Here is a 17,368-nt window from a genome sequence, read left to right as displayed (position 1 = left end):
GGGAGGGGGCAGAAACCGGTCAATTGCGAATCATTCCTCCCATCTGAATCACCCTCAAGTCCCAGCCATCACCCCCCCCCCAACACACATACACACACACACACACACACACACACACCCCTTCTTCCTTCCTTCCTTTCTCTTTCCTTCCTTACCCCCCTCTTCAACTCAAGCTGGTTTAATGCCTGGCACCAATAATCCACCCCCGGCCCCCTCCCCCCCCATCTGCAACCTTTGCCTGCAGCAGCACCGAGAATAGCTGCCAAAGTTTCGGCCGCTAGGGGGCCTCGCCGTCGTCTCCCTCCCCCCCTGCCAGGCACTTAAGCTTGGAATTGAGAAGGGTGTCCCCAAGGGAATAGGGCTAGATTTTTGGGGGGGGGGGGAGGTGTCAGGAAATGAACCAGAAAGAATAGGATAGATTCTGGAGAGGACACACTGCAGGAAATGAGTTTGGATGAGCAGCTCCCCAGACACTGCTTTGCCCCCCCTCCCCCCATTTAGGTTTTGGAGCTGTGGGGCTATCTGGAAGCCCTAGTTCCCAACAGCCCTCCCCCCTCCATTGTGCCACTTGACTGTTTCCAGAATGCCTGATCCCAAGACACCTCTGCCATCACTCTCTCTAGCCACTAGACTGCATTCCCCTCCAGGGCTGAAATTCCAGAAGTCCTGCCGGCAGCCCCGCCTAGACAGGGCTCCATTTAATCTCTCCACCTCTCAGTTTCCGATTCCCCTGATGATACGACCCCCCCTTCCTCCAAGCTCCGCTTTCCTCCAAGCCTCCTGGCTCCCTGGAAACATCTCTGAACGAGAACCCCCTTTCTCTGAGCCCTGGGGGAGTCTTGGCCCCGCCACCCCCATTGAAAGGGCCTTTTATACCCACTCCCTGCAACTCTCCTTCCCACTTCTGCTTCCACGCCATTTTATAAATGGCTCAGTGCTCTGAGAGCCCTCCGTTCACCTTCTTTCTCTCCTTCCCTCTCTCTGCCTCGATTCGACTCCAGTTTCATGCTGGGGGGAGACAACACGCATGGCTCAAGTACCTCCCTTATCCACATGGGTTGTGGAGCCAAGGGCTCCCTTCCTGGCAGCAGCTATGCAAGAGGTCAGGCGTAGAGAAAGCTTTCTCAAGAGGTCAGGCGTAGGGAAGGCTTTCTCAAGGGACAGCTGGGGATTATAAACTGGGAGTTAAACCTGAAATGCCCTGACCTGGATGGCCCAGGCTAGACTAATCTCATCAGACCTTGGAAACGAAGCTGGGATGGTCCTGGTTAGTCTTTCAAGGGGAGACCAAGGACTGCTATACAGAGGAACACAATGGCAAACCACCTCTGTTAGTCTCTTACCATGAAAACCCCATCAGGGGTCTCCATAAGTCATCTGGGACTTGGCGGCACTTTACACACATAGACCTGGAGCTCTTGGTGTGCAAACATCTGTGTGGGCCCTCTGCTCCGGTAACCTGTCTGAGATCCTTTTAATTTGGGGTGCCAGGGATTAATTGCCAGGGCGCCAATTGGCCATGCTGGCAGGGGCTGATGGGATTTGTAGTCCATGAACATCTGGAGAGCCGCAGGTTGGAGACCCCTGGATTAAACCATGGCCTCTGCTCAAGCAAGCATTTGCCATACCATGGAACTGAAGGCCCTGCTCTGTACCATGCACATCTGCCTTACCCTGAGCCATCTGATCCAATACTGGGGGCTGCTCTCCAGTGGCTGAGGTTGAGGAGAGTTTGTGGCTCCATGGCAGAGCATCTGCTATAACATGCAGAAGGTCCCAGCTTCAATCCCGGGCATCATAGAATCATATTGGAAAGGACCCCAAGGGCCATCAAGTCCAACCCCCTGCCATGCAGGAACACCCAATTAAAGCACTCCTGACAGATGGCCACCCAGCCTCTGCTTAAAAGCCTCCAAAGAAGGAGGCATCTCTGGTTAAAAGATCAAGAAACAGGTGAGGGTCCCCCACCCAAAGCCCTGGAGAGGCACTGCTGGCCATAGTAAGCACAGTTGACTTGGGGAGACCAAAGAGTCTGTCTCATGTAAAGCAGCTTCATGCTTACCCAAGATTCTTTCAATTAGAGGAGTCTTGGATTGAACCTGGGAGATGTAAGGCAGTTACCCCGGCTAAGGTGTACAAGCATTTCCACCCCAGTAAAAATAAGCACAGACTAATACATATTTGGGAGATGAAATTTCCATGTCCCACAGATGTGAAGCGGGGTGGTTGACGACAGGCAGAAAGACACAAACACGCACACTACTCAACCAGATATACAAAGGTGCTCGCGTGCATATTAGACCAATGCATCCCTCCCTTCCTTTATGCATGCAACGGGTGTGCATCAAATGCGAATGCCAACACGAGCAGACGTTTGCGAGTGCACTGGGAGGTCAATGCCAGCACTGCTAACCTCTCCTTCCCTGCATGCTGCCAGATGGCACGGCATGTCCACCTACGCCTCTGTACCCTGTGAGGGCTGGAAGGCCAGATGTGAGCCCTCCGCTCCCGTGTCTGGGAGAACCACGCCTGGGAAAGTTTGAGGCTTCCGCAGGGGGCTGCGCAACCAGAAGGAATAAAAAGAGACCTGCAGTGCCCTCCCCCAACTGGGATCCTTCCAGAGGTCCTTGTCACAATCTGCCACGTTCTTTTCACAAGTTGTTCAGGGAGGTATACAGAACACCTCCCTGAACAAAACACGTTCATTTCATCCTCATAACAACCCTGTGAGGTAGGCGAGGCAGAAGTGAATGATGGGGTCCAAACTCGCAAAGTAAATATCGGGGTGTGCGCAAGTGTGTGTCTTGAGCCCAGGTTTGCCAAATCTTAGCCTAATACTCTAACCACAGCACTGCACCCTACTGGTTGTCTCCTTCCCCTTCTTCCCTGTACAGCTGGGGACAGAGCCCAGGGATTCAGGTTTCCCATCTCTCCCCTCACTAGACTGCATACATGAGATGGACCCTCATTCCCATGATGGTGCAGAATTTGGGATCTGGTTCTCACCAACTAGTTGGCCATTCTGTGTCTGGACTGGACTGTTTCCAACTGCAAAGGTTGTGTGTGTGTGCCATAAAATGCTCCTCTAGGTTTAAAAATACAGAAAGCTAGCATGTCAGGGAGAGCATTTTCCCCTGATATGCTACCTGTCTACATACATGGATTGTTAATTTTGAGTGAGGAGGAACATTCGGTCATATGAATGCTGTGGTTTTCAAAATACAGAAAGCCAGCATGTTAGGGAGAGTATTTTTCCCTGACACATTAGACATCTATGTGTAAGGAGGGTTTTTTCCCAATAAAACACAATCATGTGAATCCTATACTTGAGCAGCAAAACCCAAACACAGTCCACTTTCACTGAGAACAGTGCAAAGGAACAAGTTGGCCCTGGCATCACCTCTGCCCCGCTTTGAGACCTGGAGCTGCTGGTGGTCTTGGGCACATGCTGTTTATTGGCTTGAGTTCGCCATAAGTAAAATGGATGGTTTTGATTAGATTTATGTGATTGATAGGCTGCCCTTCCCCCTTAAGAGCTCAGGACGGCATACAACAGTTAATAAGATAAAGCCATAAAATGATCCATAAAACCGCAGGATAGTCCAGAACCATAAAACAGGAGATCAGAATCTCATTTGCATCACAGTGCCATGTCAACCCGGGGTGAATAAACGTATCAAAATTATTATTATTTATTATTTATTACATTTATTATACTGCACACAGTCCCCCGTAACTTACCAATCATATAGTCACTAATAGGAACAGGTCGAGGAAGGGAAAGGGAGGCCAGCTAGTTAGACCCCATTGCTGTTCTCAGCCATAGGCCTGGTGCAACAGCTCTGTTTTACAAGCCCTGCAAAATTCCACCAAGTTTTGCAGGTTCTGGGTCTAACTTGGCAGAGTGTCCCACCAGGCTGGGGCCAGAACCGAAAAGGCCCTGGTCCTGTTCAAGGACATCTGGACAGTTTTCAGGCCAGAGACCACCAGTAAGTTGTTATTCGCTGAATGTAAAGCTCTTTGAGGAACATACTGGGAGAAGGTCCAGGCCATTTAGGGTTTTGGAGGTGGGAGCGAAGAGAAGACCTATATAGGACTGTTGCAGTAAAGATGGTAAAGGACTTATTGAATTCATCTGATTGGGTTTGTTTTAATTATTTGACTCCAACTAGCACTGGATTTGCTGTTGCACATAAAACTATAAACAAGCAGAGGTAAAATGTGTGTGTGGGGGGGGGGGATAAGGAAGGAACATAAAGGGGGAGAGAAAGAGAGAGAAAGGTATAGTCGTCTCCGGCTATTTCATTTAGAAACTCAGGGTAGTTACTTTAGAGGGGAGTATGGTGGAGTTCAACCAGCCCAAGGTCACCCTGAGAGTTTTACCGATGAGCACAAATCTGAACACAGGCCTCGCTTGTCCAAGCCTACCACTATATCCCCAATCTCATGCAGTCTCTGCAGTATAAATAATTAACCCAGCAGGATCCTTTAATGGGGTTTGCCAGGGGTTCCTAGCAGATCCTGTGGCTCTCTTGCTCCCTCCAAAGCTTCTGCCTTGGTTGAGATGATCCGCTCCAGAGGATGCAGGCAAGACAGAGATTCCCCCCATCCCCCAGTGTTCATTTGGGGCTTGCCAGCATGGGGACAGGAGCTGGCGTCCTGCCGTCGGGACTCGCAGGTGAATGGCTAGTGGTGCATCACTCTAGACCTGACTCCGGTGCCCCCTCCTTGTTTCCCATCCCTGGCACAGTTGGGGCCAGCCCAGATTTTGAGTTCTGTGCATCCGGAGGGAAATGCAGCCATAGATTTTTTGCTCGGGCATGAAACACGCGGGCCGCACACAGACCGGCACGGTTAGCAAAGCTGTCCTTAGATAAGTCAGGAAAGAATTATCGAAGAGAGGTATCTTGTTACCCAATCTAGAAATCCAGCTTCCTGCCAAGGAGTTCTTTGTTACCGATCGTTTTCTCCCAACCTGGCAAGGTGCCCATTCTGACAATAAAATTAATACTTGGCCATTTATACAGCCCATTTCAAGGGTTCAAAGCATGTCACACACATTATCTTAGTCATTTGTACCTTGGGCGTGTAAAATAGGCCTGTATTTTTTTATCTCCATGTTGCATTTGAGAATAGTGACCCAGCTAAAGCTGTCTGTTAAGTCCATGGCAGAGCGGGGATTTGAACACAGAGGAAGCCCAGATGACTCAGAAAACGGGACTAGTGGATTAGAGTTCATTCCTTATCTCATTCTTATTCCTGCTGAATTTGTATGTCTGGTTGCTTGTAAAAGCACGGGCGAATGGCTGGGGGAGAAGAATGTGAGAACTCTTTACCTGCTCAGAGACATTCTCCGCTGCTACTCCGTTGGCCCCCAGGCTGGTTTCTAACTCATTTTGTGCTCAGGTACTTTCCTCTACCTTGTAGCTTTTAAAAACTTATCTCAAGCTATCGCTTGAGAGATCGGCAGCCAAGAGATAAAACGGGAGGGACGAATGAGTGATAGAAAGCTGGAGATGATGGGTCACACTCAGCCAGCGAACGCTTTCTTCCTGGTGCTCTTTTTTTATAAATAGCACAGACACCTTTAAAGCATCTGGTCGCCGAGACAACGCGGGCCTTTAATCCCCTTGCAATTATTTCCCAAACTGCTTCGAAGCGGCACCTTTGTCAGTGCTCAGCCCCTCAGCCACCTGTGTCCTAGAAGCATAATCATTCCAGCGCACCTCCAGACGCTCCCTCTTTTCATCCATTTCCTCAACATGCCAAACGCAACCCGACAGTGACTACCCGCCAGTTCCCACATCGTAGGCAGGGAGAGTGTCAACGCCTAGATAGTGCCAATGGGCCTTGTTAAGGTAGTACCAGCCCCCCCAGGAGACCCATAAGGCAAGTTTGTTGCAAAATTGTTCTCTCCAGGTTCTATACTGTAAGACAGAGGATCAGAGGCGTAACCGGGGGGAATGGTGCCCAGGGCAACACCTGCGCCCCATTTACCTTAACTGGCGGCGGCGATCCCAGGCAGCGTGGCAGGGCAGGTCAGGCTGCTTATTCAGCCGGCAGAGGCTCCGCTGGTTGAAGGAGCAGCCTGGGGCGGCCCCCCGACACAGGGGAAGAAGGGGGGGTGGGGTGGAAAATCCACTTGACCTGGGGACATATGACCCTATAGGTCCCCGTGGGCCGTACGCCTCTGCAGAAAATCCCACCCCTCAAAGACTAGACCTTGCAAAATAAGTATTAACAGACCTTGCAAAAGCAGTATTGCCTGCCATTTTGCATACTGTAAGCGGAGAGATTCCAAAGACCAGACAGTTTCAAATGTTGCATATTAAATCAGTATCTTCCACCTTCAGGCAAAGACTTGAGTGGAGAAATAAAAGGAAGTTGTTCTGAGAGGAAAAGGGCAGGCTCATTATACTCCGGTTGTTAATTTTTAGAAGAGCCCGCTATGGAAACACATACCTTTCGTCCTAGAATCTGTTCTCCCAATTTCGACGCAGCCAACCAACTGCGATAGTCACTGGTAGGGGAAAGGCGCCCTGCATGTACTCAGAAGTCCCTTGTGGTATTATTCCATAGAAGCATGGCTTAGCAGTTAGAGCATCCGCCTGGTATGTCGAAGGTCACAGGTTCAATCCCAGGCACCTCCAAGTCAAAACCGTCAGGTGGGAGGTGATGCGAAAGACTGCTGCTGGAGACCCTGGACCCCCACTGCCAGTCAGGACAGTACTGACTTTGATGGACCAAGGGCCTAGTTTGTTATACAGCCGCTTCACATGTCCCCCCCAGGCTCTGAGGCTAAGCTTAGTGAGCCCCGAGACAAATTAATCCTTCCTGGAAGATTACAGGCCATTCTACGGGGTTTAACCACACATGTTTTGCTCGGCAGCTTTCACTTCCTTCAGCCCAGATTGCTGATTTAATAATCAATATGCCGTCTTTCAAAGCTTCATGCAGGTTATTTTAGTAGCTCTTGCAACAGCCCTGTAAAGTCGGCTGGCGGGATCGTCCCCTGTGCTGCTAATGGGACAGACGGGAGGTTGAGCGAGGTCTCCAAAGTTATTTCCTCCCAGTCATTTGGGTTTCAGAATATACCCAAAGACTTAACAGTAGCATCTTTGTGCAACCCCTAGGGTACCAAAGGTAAAGGTTGTCCACTGTGCACCATTACTGACCCATGGGGTGATGTTATATCCCAACGTTTACTAGGCAGGCTGTGTTGATGTGGTGGTTTGCCATTGTCTTCCCCAGTTGTCTACCCCCAGCAAGCTGGGTCCTTGTTTTACTGATCTCGGAAGGAATGGAAGGCTGAGTCTACCTTGAGCTGGCTACCTGAACTCGACTTCCCTTGGAATCAAACTCACGTTCCGAGCATAGCTTTGACTGCAGTACTGCAGCTTACCACATTGCGCCATGCATGGGGCTCTTTCTTCGGGTACTACACACTAGCAAATTGCCTGTCATAATGATATGCTATGGTGTTGCATACTACCATATAAACCAACGTCATGCTGAAAGCCATCTTTGGGGTCCTTGCTTTGGGTACCCTGATCATCTGAGGCTAGACAGGTGGCAACCAGAGAAAGGGCCTTCTCAATTGTGGCACCAGAACAGTGGGATTTCCTCCTCTCTGTCTCCTTCTGTCATTCTCTTCTGCCAGATGGACAGAGACCTTTTTGTTTCATCTGGCATTCCCTTTTTTATTCTTCTTCTGGCTAATAATGCTTCTAATGGCTGTTATACACAATTGCATACGCACGTTGTTTTTATAGTTGGGTGTAAAGGTTTTTTTTTTCATTAACTGTTTGCTCCCAAGAAGGCCTTAACTGGGTGGACGAAAATGTTTTAAATGAACAACACATAAGATGTCAGGGACCGGGTATTGCAAGAGCCTCTGAAATGTTGCAGCGTATCTCTGCATTGTAAACCCTGCCCCCTTTGGCTAGCCAAGCATGATTTTACCTCTCATAAGAGGTAAACTCCAGGATAACACTGGAATGGGGGATAATTTGGTCTGAGCAAACCGGCATCTCATATACTACCAATCATGCCTTTCCTATTTGCACAACCATCTACATATCTCCATGCTGAGTTTCTTGGTCCTACTCATGTGTGACAGATTACTAGGAAATGCTCATGAGATCTATCTATGTGAGACTGAGATCACTTATTCACATCCTGAGCTTTCTCCATGGAACTCAAGACTCATATCCATGGGTCTTTTCTCCCTCTTCATTTCATGCTCATAACAACCTTGCAAAATAGACTAAACGAGGGGTGTCCAACTCTGGCCCTCAAGATGTTCATGGACTATAATTCCCATCAGCTAATTGGCCGTTCTGGCAGGGGCTGCTGGGAATTGCAGACCATGAACATCTCAAGGGCCAGAGTTGGACACCCCTGTACTAAACTGAAAAATTGTGAGTGGGACAGAATCACCCAGGTCACTGTTCCATCCACATTGAGTGTTGGTTTGTTTGCTTGGCCAGAAATGAGAGGCTGCTGAGGGGAGGAAGCACTGGAGTAGGGTACAAATTATCTGAAACTCTCCCAAGGCCCCAGGTGTGATGGTGATGGAAAGTATTATCAAGTCACAGTCAATTTATGGCACCCCTATAGGGCCGTGGTGGCAAACCTTTGGCCAATTGACCATGCTGGCAGGGGCTGATGGGAATTGTAGTCCATAACATCTGGAGTGCCAAAGGTTCACCACCACTGCTATAGGGCTTTCAAGGTAAGAAATGAACAGAGGTGGTTTGCCTGCTTCTGTGTAGCTACCCTGGACCGCCTTAGTAGCCTCCCACCTAAGTACTAACCAGGGACAACCATCTTGAGGGCATGGAGCAGGGTGTCCCTGGGGTGTGTTGAGGTGGGAGGCAGTTGTGAGTTTCTGCTTTGTGGAGGGGTTGGACTAGATGACCCTAGAAGTTCCTCCCAACTCTGTCTTTCTAAGACTGTATAATCCTGTTAGCTTCCGAGATCTGATGAGATCAGGCTAGCCCAGGGGTAGGGAACCTGCGGCTCTCCAGATGTTCAGGAACTACAATTCCCATCAGCCCCTACCAGCATGGCCAATTGGCCATGCTGGTAGAGCTTGATAAGTGTCCCTAACATCCTGGGTAAGGTCCCTAGACTAACTCCCGTCTCATCCAGGTCAGCCACCCCAGGTCTAGTGCTGCATGAATCTCATGTTTCCTCTCCCCTGCCTCTTCTTTTCCAGGGCCTGCAAAGCCGTCTACCATGGAAAAGCTGCTGCTGGTCCAGCTGCTAATGGTGGGGAGCACGCTGGCTCAGATCGAGGCCTGCCCCTTCCACTGTGTGTGCCAAAACCTCTCCGAGTCACTCAGCACACTTTGTGCCAACAAGGGCTTGCTCTTCATCCCGCCCCACATCGACCGGCGGACGGTGGAGCTGCGTCTGGCTGACAACTTCATCCGGGTGGTGGAGGCGCCGGACTTTCTGAACATGTCTGGCCTGGTAGACCTGACCCTGTCTCGGAACACCATCGACACCATCCGCCCCTTTGCCTTCGGGGACTTGGAAAGTCTTCGCTCGCTCCACCTGGATGGCAACCGGTTGATTGAGATCGGTGAAGAGGCCTTGCGAGGAATGTTGAACCTCCAGCATCTCATCCTCAACAACAACCAGCTGGTGGACATCTCGGTGGTTGCCTTTGATGACTTCTTGTTGACCCTCGAGGACCTGGATTTGTCCTACAATAACCTGCAGACTGTCCCCTGGGAAGGAATACAGGGGATGCTCTTCCTTCACACGCTCAATTTGGATCACAACCTTATTGACTTCGTCATGGAAGGCACTTTTGCTGAGCTGTACAAACTGTCCCGGTTGGATATGACCTCCAATCGTCTTTACACGCTGCCTCCTGACCCACTCTTTGCCCGCTCTCAAGTTGGGGTGATCAGTCCGACTCCTTACACCTCTACCATTGTGCTAAGCTTTGGCGGGAATCCCTTGCATTGCAATTGTGAGTTGCTGTGGTTGCGGCGCTTGGCTCGGGAGGACGATATGGAGACCTGCGCCTCCCCTCCGCAGGTAGCTGGCCGGTATTTTTGGTCCGTGCCTGAGGAAGAGTTCACCTGTGAGCCTCCGCTCATCACCCGCCACACCCACAAGCTCTGGATCTTGGAAGGCCAAAGAGCCACCCTGAGGTGCCGGGCTATCGGAGACCCAGAACCGGTCATCCATTGGGTCTCCCCTGATGACAAGATCATCTCTAACTCCTCCAGGACTGTGTCATTCCGCAATGGAACTCTGGACATCCTGGTGACTACCATTCGGGATGATGGGGCCTATACTTGCATTGCAATCAATGCAGCCGGGGAGTCCACGGCCGTTGTGGACCTCAAAATCATCCCCTTACCCCACCGGGGGAACGGCAGCATCACGGTGCTGCAACAGGACCCCGGCTCTTCCGACATTGCCACCTCGGCCAAGACGTCGGCCAATGCCACTGAAGGGGGTCCCGAGAGGAGAGTGGAGGTATCCGATGTTACAGCCTCCTCAGCACTGGTGCGCTGGGTGGCTGACAAGTCGGCCTATGCGGCATGGATGTATCAGATCCAGTACAACAGCACTGTGGACGACGCACTCATTTACAGGTAATGCATCCCTGGGGATGGAACTGGGAGTGGAGTGGTTTACGCGTCTGGCCTCCTCTCACGATGCACCTGAACTGCTTGCTCTGAGGCAAAGGGCTCTTTAACCCTCTCCACCCCAGAGGAAAAAGCAAAATGATGCTCTGTCAGAGGCCTCCCCCATGATGCACCTCGATTGCTTTGTGTGAACAAAAGCAGCATTGTGTAAGGGTAGAGCCCAGTCCAAGCCTTTCTGGCTGTGCTTAGGACGGGTGGGGTTCAAGAGCCCTTTGCCCAGGCCAATATGCAAGTTTGATGGGGAACATCCTACTTGTCAAAATTCCTTGCCGCTCAGCAATTTGTTGCCAGTCTCTGGTCCTAGTTGTTAAAGCTGCAAAGACTGAATTGGCAATGAGAAAGGCAATGAGCAGGAAAATCTCCAGTTTCCAGGAGAGGGGGCACTGGTTAAGCGGAATTTCCAGGGTATGTGTGTACGTGGATGTGCTCTGCATTTGGCATTTCACTTCTCAGCAGGAAGTGCAATTATGCAAAACAAGCACGTGCAAAAAAACTTTTTTGCTGTCAAGTCACAGCTGACTTACAGTGCCCTTGTAGGGCTTTCAAGGCAAGGGACTTCGGAGCTGGTGTGCCGTTGCCTGCTTCTGGGTCACACCTTTGTTGTGCCTCCGAGGTCTCCCATCCAAACACTTGACAGGATCGAGGCTGAGAGTGTGTGACTGGCCCAGGGTCACCCAGCAAGCTTCCATGGAGCGAGTGGGGATTTGAACCTGAGTTTCCCAGATCCTAGTCCAGTGATGACGAACCTTTTTGAGACCGAGTGCCCAAATTGCAACCCAAAACCCACCCATTTATCGCAAAGTGCCAACACGGCAATTTAACCTGAATACTGAGGTTTTAGTTTAGAAAAAATGGTTGGTTCCGAGGCGTGCGTTGCTCGGGAGTAAGCTTGGTGGTAGTCGGTGGCTTTGCTTTGAAGCAACCGTCCAACTCTTCCAACAGGTAAATCATGACCCTAGGAGGGTTTACTCAGAAGCAAGCCCGATTGCCTGCAACCAAGCTTACTCCCAGGTAAAGGATTGCGCTTTAGTTCTTCACTTGAAAATCAGTTGGGTTTAACAGCGCTTAACAGGGTTACCTACACTACCTCCCCAAAACTAGGTCTTAGGTTTAATGCTAATAATCGAGCCCAGCGGCCCAGGCCAGCCTAGATGTGTGTGGGGGGGGGGGGACACTCTGTTTGCACATGCCCACAGAGTAGGCTCTGGGTGCTACCTCTGGCACCCGTGCCATAGGTTCGCCACCACTGACCTAGTCTGACACCTTAACCACTATGCAACACTGGCTCTTTGGCATGAGCAAACAGGATCGCTTTACATCACAGGTGTCAAACTCGCGGCCCTCCAGATGTTATGGACTACAGTTCCCATCATGGAGGGCCACGAGTTTGACACCTATGGCACACTGGTTGCAGAATCTACATGTCTTAGTTCAGAATTCTGATTTTATTTTTGAAAATATATACTTGTATATATACAGGTCCTTCCATATTATATTCTGTAAACCAACCACAGACTCCCAAGTATGAATCCGGTGGAGTCTTCTAGGCTCCAATTACCACACAATTGTTTAAAAAAAACTATCCAAAAGATTGCTTGCTCTCTCCAAGTCATCTAATTCAATGCATTCCAGGAGCCTGTCACGAGTCCCCCTTCCCTTTGCATCTCCCACCTTTGGCAATACCTTTTTTGCAAGCTGACATCTTGTGATGAAGGAGGCAGAGGGTTTGTGAGGAGGAGGAGGCTGCCCAAGAGGCATAGGAGATGCGCAGCTGACAATTGGACTTTGGGAGAAGAAATGAGCCGGATGGCCGCAGGCAGCACTGAACCTCTGCTGGCTTTGAACGGTTCTGTCTGCGATCTGCCAATTGTCCGGCTGATGGGCACAGGCGGGAGGGCTGGCTGCCAAACTGGTAGTTGGCGGATGAGTGTTGCTTTATGCCAAAGACATAGAGCCAAGAGAGTGGGCTCCGGATCAGGAGGTCCACAGTTCGAATCACACTTCTCTAATGGTAACCTCTCTCTCAAACTCTCTGCTCCCTGCACCAGTCTGCAATACAGAACTGATAATACTGTCCTAATTGACAGGGTTATTCTTAAGTACGGCCCCGTCATGGCCTTCACACAGCCATCTGTACACAGAAGGGGGTGTTTTCCTCCATTCTGTGCTGTGTTTGCAGTCCCCTCTGATCTCCAGAAAGCTTGCTCCTAGCTTATGAGACAAGCACCAAGAAATAGCCACATATGTTGGGGGGAGAGGATGGAGCGAGGGTGTGTGTGTGAAGTGGCTCCTTCTCTCCCTTCCACAATTTCATCCTCATCCTTCTATACTTCTGCCTCCTGATCTGCACTGGCAGGGTCGCCAACCACCAGGTGGGGGCTGGACAACTCTTGCTGTTACAGCTGATCTTTAGGTGCCAGAGATCAGCTTACCTGGAAAAAAATGGCTGCTTTGGAAGGTGCACAAGCACTAAATCACCGTCCCCCCTGCGGCTAAAGAGGCGCGTGAGCTAGCGCTGTAATGAGCAAAGTGAAATTTAATAAACAAGTGCAAAAGTGTAATATCATTTATAACCAAGAACCTGCATAAATCGCAGGCAAGTAGCCGATACTGTACGCATACACGCAAGGCCACAACTGAGAATCTCCTAATGTGAGCCTCCGGAATGTAGCAGTATGGTATAGTGATTTAGTGTCTGGGTGGCTTCTGACACTGAACCTGATAGGCATTTTGTTTGTGTTTTGGGAGGTGGACTCTATGACATTACACCCCACTGAAGTCTCTCCCCTCTCCAAACTCTGCCCTCTTCAGGCTCTCTAACACCTAAACCTCCAGCTATTTCCCAATCTGGAGCTGGTAACCCTACCTGCACACACGTTCTCTCTTCTGGAGTCCTGCAACGTCATTCAGTCCAGAAGTCAGAAGGGATTGCAGGAACAGAGATGAACGCAGGCAAATGTCACGTGCCTTCCATTGCACGGGTGGCTACATGGAAGCTCTTGTACATGAAATGCTTGGGACATCAAAAGTTGCAATATATGTGACCGATATTAGTACCAGTTCCTCTAAACTCTGTACAAAAGGCTGTGCATGCATTCAAGATCGGGTGGCAACCATTTTCAGGCTAGATGGAAAAAGTCCTTGAATATTTTGACTGCTTCCCTATGGGATAAAAGTCACATTTCCTTACGGAGAGACAGGATGGATGAAAATAGGTGCTTCTAAAAATCATTCATTATAACCCCTCTTTAACAACACCTGGATTTAAAAAGAGATCTGAATTTAATCGACACAAATGTTGGAAGCCTGCCCTTATAATTTCTTAAAACTGAATTACAACCCTCCATCAATCACACTGAATTAAGCAGTCAGATAGGACAAGATAAAATGTCTGCCTTCCAAGGCTAAGTGCAGCAAATGCCACAAACCATGTACTTCAGTTCATTATCTTCCTGCCGGACCCCAGGTGCTATTCAGGCATTTGGAATCCGGGACAGATCATCCTGTATCTTACCAGGAGGCCCATATGGATAATGCTGTCGTCCTGTTTTATGACCTTCAACTATCCTAGCTCTGTAATAGGTTCCGTTCTGAAATTACTGAACATTAATGGCCCTCGCAGCCAAACAAGTTGGAGATTTACTTTCTCTCTCCTGAGGAGACACTCGTTCGCCTTCCTCGTGTATCTTCCCGGGCGCTTCCAAACTCTGAGCAATGCCCGTTTACTTGCAGAACAAATGCCTTGTTGGTTGTGCTGGGTTTTCCGGGCTGGGTGGCCGTGGTCTGGTGGATCTTGTTCCTAACGTTTCGCCTGCGTCAGTGGCTGGCATCTTCAGAGGTGTATCACAGAGGGAAGTCTGTTACACACTGTGTCCAGTGAGAAAGGAATGTTTTAGTAGGGTATATATTGTCCATGTGTCAGGGTGGGGAACCAACAGCAGTATTGGTGAATGCAAATCCTGTGTTTGGGTGGAGTCCACTGTCCATGAACTTAGCATGCCCTTGGCCTTTTGCTTCTGGTGAACTTAGCATGCTCCTTGGCCTTTGCTCCTCCCAAACACAGGATTTGCATTCACCAATACTGCTGCTGCTGCTGCTGCAGGGAATGCAAATGTGAATCACTCCCTGGACTGAAAAATCCCACCTGCAAATACTATACTATCAACCTTTGCATAGTAAGTTCCATACAAACACTTACTGATTGGTTCTCCACCTGGGGACATGACAATTTATACCCCATTAAAATATTCCCTTGTCACTGGACAGTGTGTAACAGACTTCTCTCTGTGATACTCCTCTAAAGATGCCAGCCACAGATGCAGGCAAAACATTAGGAAGAAGATATAGTATTGCAGGTGGGGTTTCTCAGTCCAGGGAGTGATTCATATTTGCATACCCTGCAGCAGCAGCAGTATTGGTGAATGCAAATCCTGTGTTTGGGTGGAGTCCATTGTCCATGAACTTAGCATGCCCTTGGCCTTGGCTTCTGGTGTTTTTAAGTACTGGTAGCCAAGCTTTGTTGTGGTTCAGTGGGACTTGCTTCCAGAAAAGTGTGCGCAGGTCTGCAGCTTCAGATTTCAAGGCAAGCAACCATGCGGTGTTGGATACTGCGCTATTGTTATGCTGCAGCAATCATTCGCAACTGAGGTGTCTTGTCCACAAAGAGTCCTGCTGCGAACGAGTGCTATAGCACAACAATAGCACAATAACCAGCCACACCTGGATGCGGCCTCGGGTTTCTCCTCCCTGCGTGTGCGCACAGAGAGCAAAAACGGAAATCTATTTTGAGACTCCAGTCCAGCACAATGCGCACATTGCCATGACCAAAGGGCTTTGGATTATGATCGTGGGCCAAATAAAGACTTTATTCTGTTGTAGATTTGTTTTAAATGGTTACAGCAAATGGGTCATGCTGTGCATGCTTTTTCAGGAATCTCGTTATCAAGGTTTGTGTAACCCAGCATTGCCTATTCAAGCATTGTCTTATCCAAAATGGGATATTTGTGCACTTTTAGCCAGCGTGGTATATTGGTTAAGAGCGGCAGACTCTAATCTGGAGATCTGGGTTTGTTTTCCCCACTCCAGAGGCAGGCAACCAAAATGGTCAAAGGTCTGGAATCCATGGGGATGTTTAGTATGGCAAAGAGAAGGTTAAGAGGTGACATGATAGCCATGTTTAGATATTTGAAGGGATGTCATGTTGGTGAGGGAGCAAGCTTGTTTTCTGCAGCTCCAGAGACTAGGACCAGGAGTAATGGGTTCGAGGTGAAGGAAAAGAGATTCCACCTAAACATCAGGAAAAACTTCATGACAAGTAAGGGCTGTTTGACAGTGGAATGCATTCCTCGGAGTGGGGTGGAGTGTCCTTCTGTGGAGGTTTTTAAAGAGAGGCTAATGGCCATCTGTCAGGAGTGCTTTGATTGTGTCTTCCTGCATTGCAGGGGGTTGGACTTGATGGCCCTCGGGGTCTCTTCCAACTCTACGATTCTATGATTCTTCCTCATAAAGCCTGCTGGGTGACCTTGGGCCAGTCCCAGTTCTCTCGGAACTCTTGTCAACTCATGCAGAGACAGGCAATTCATACAGAGACAGGCAAGCCATTTCAAAATGTTTCTTGCCCTGAAAATCCTCTGGGGTTGCCCTAACTCTACTGCAACTTGACGACACGCATGCACACACGTACAAAAAATGCCAGGGAATCAAATAAAGGACCTTCTACAAAGTTCACTGTCTAGTAATAAACCCTGGCCTGTTCCATATTATGGTGTGGAGACTTAGAATAACAAACAAGTCTTGTAGCACTTTGTGACATTTTAAGATGATAGCTTAAGCTTTTGCGAACTAGACAAACAGACTCCATCACAAAAGGTACTACACGACTCGTGTTTATTTTTGCTGCAACGGACAAGCAGAGCAAGTCCTCTGGAATTATTACTCCAGAATAGCTGGGCCAGTTGATACAAGTAGCAGCATCAAGAAAATGAGAAATGGGATGTTAATCAGTGATTTAAAATCTGTTCTTTTTCTTGGTGATTGAAATGATGGACATTTCCTTAATTTAAATCAACATGCCTTATCTATCTAGCAATGAATTAATTTTTAATCCTATTTTTCTGCATGAAGGGAAGCACACATAATTCTGTCCTGTGTTGTTTTGTCTAAACAAGAGCCCTGCGGAGTAGATTAGATTGAATAAGTGAGGAGCTCAGACCTAACCAGCTTTCCAATCCAGGGGAGAATTAGTCCAAGATACCAACATTGCTGCAGGGAGAACCATTTCCCAAGATTTCTGTAATCAAGGAGGTTCGTTCCACCTACATAATCGCATCCAAGCAACCTATCCCCAGCTGTAGTCTGAAACTGGATGGTTCCAAGAAGATCCACCACTTTATTCTACTGATGGTCAAAGACATCTTATGGCCCTTCAGATGTTCATGAATTATGACTTCCATCAGCCCTTGGCACCATGACCCATTGGAAGAGCTGATGGGAATCATAGTCCATGAACATCTGGAGGGCCCCTGGTCTAAGATGTCCCTTGGTTATTCCAGAGTGATCATTTTCCCATGTCCCATATTCACTATCACCTGGGCTAGAACCTTCCCTTCCATGACAAACAGGGGCTCCAGGGTGGAATAGAACTACTCTTCACTCCAACTGTGTAGCTATTTCACTAAGAAGAAGAGAAGCGTAGC

At 49.1% G+C, this 17,368-nt stretch overlaps 2 protein-coding genes across 4 annotated transcripts in view; one reads left to right on the top strand and one right to left on the bottom strand.

Annotated features, from left to right (window-relative positions):
* PC (pyruvate carboxylase) overlaps positions 1-17,368 on the bottom strand; it is a 473,075-nt gene that overhangs the window by 77,732 nt on the left and 377,975 nt on the right. The window lies entirely within an intron of this gene.
* The window catches only part of LRFN4 (leucine rich repeat and fibronectin type III domain containing 4), a 28,832-nt gene that overhangs the window by 1,888 nt on the left and 9,576 nt on the right, over positions 1-17,368 (top strand). Inside the window, exon 2 of the mRNA XM_048512936.1 lies at positions 9,221-10,619. Within this exon, the coding sequence (XP_048368893.1) occupies positions 9,241-10,619 (1,379 nt within the window). The 5' untranslated portion in view covers positions 9,221-9,240. The remainder of the gene's footprint in view (positions 1-9,220; positions 10,620-17,368) is intronic.

Source organism: Sphaerodactylus townsendi, linkage group LG01 (assembly GCF_021028975.2).
Source record: "Sphaerodactylus townsendi isolate TG3544 linkage group LG01, MPM_Stown_v2.3, whole genome shotgun sequence".
NCBI classification, from domain to species: domain Eukaryota; kingdom Metazoa; phylum Chordata; class Lepidosauria; order Squamata; family Sphaerodactylidae; genus Sphaerodactylus; species Sphaerodactylus townsendi.
Note: the sequence above shows the minus strand (reverse complement) of the source record. Positions and strands in the feature narration are given on the sequence as shown.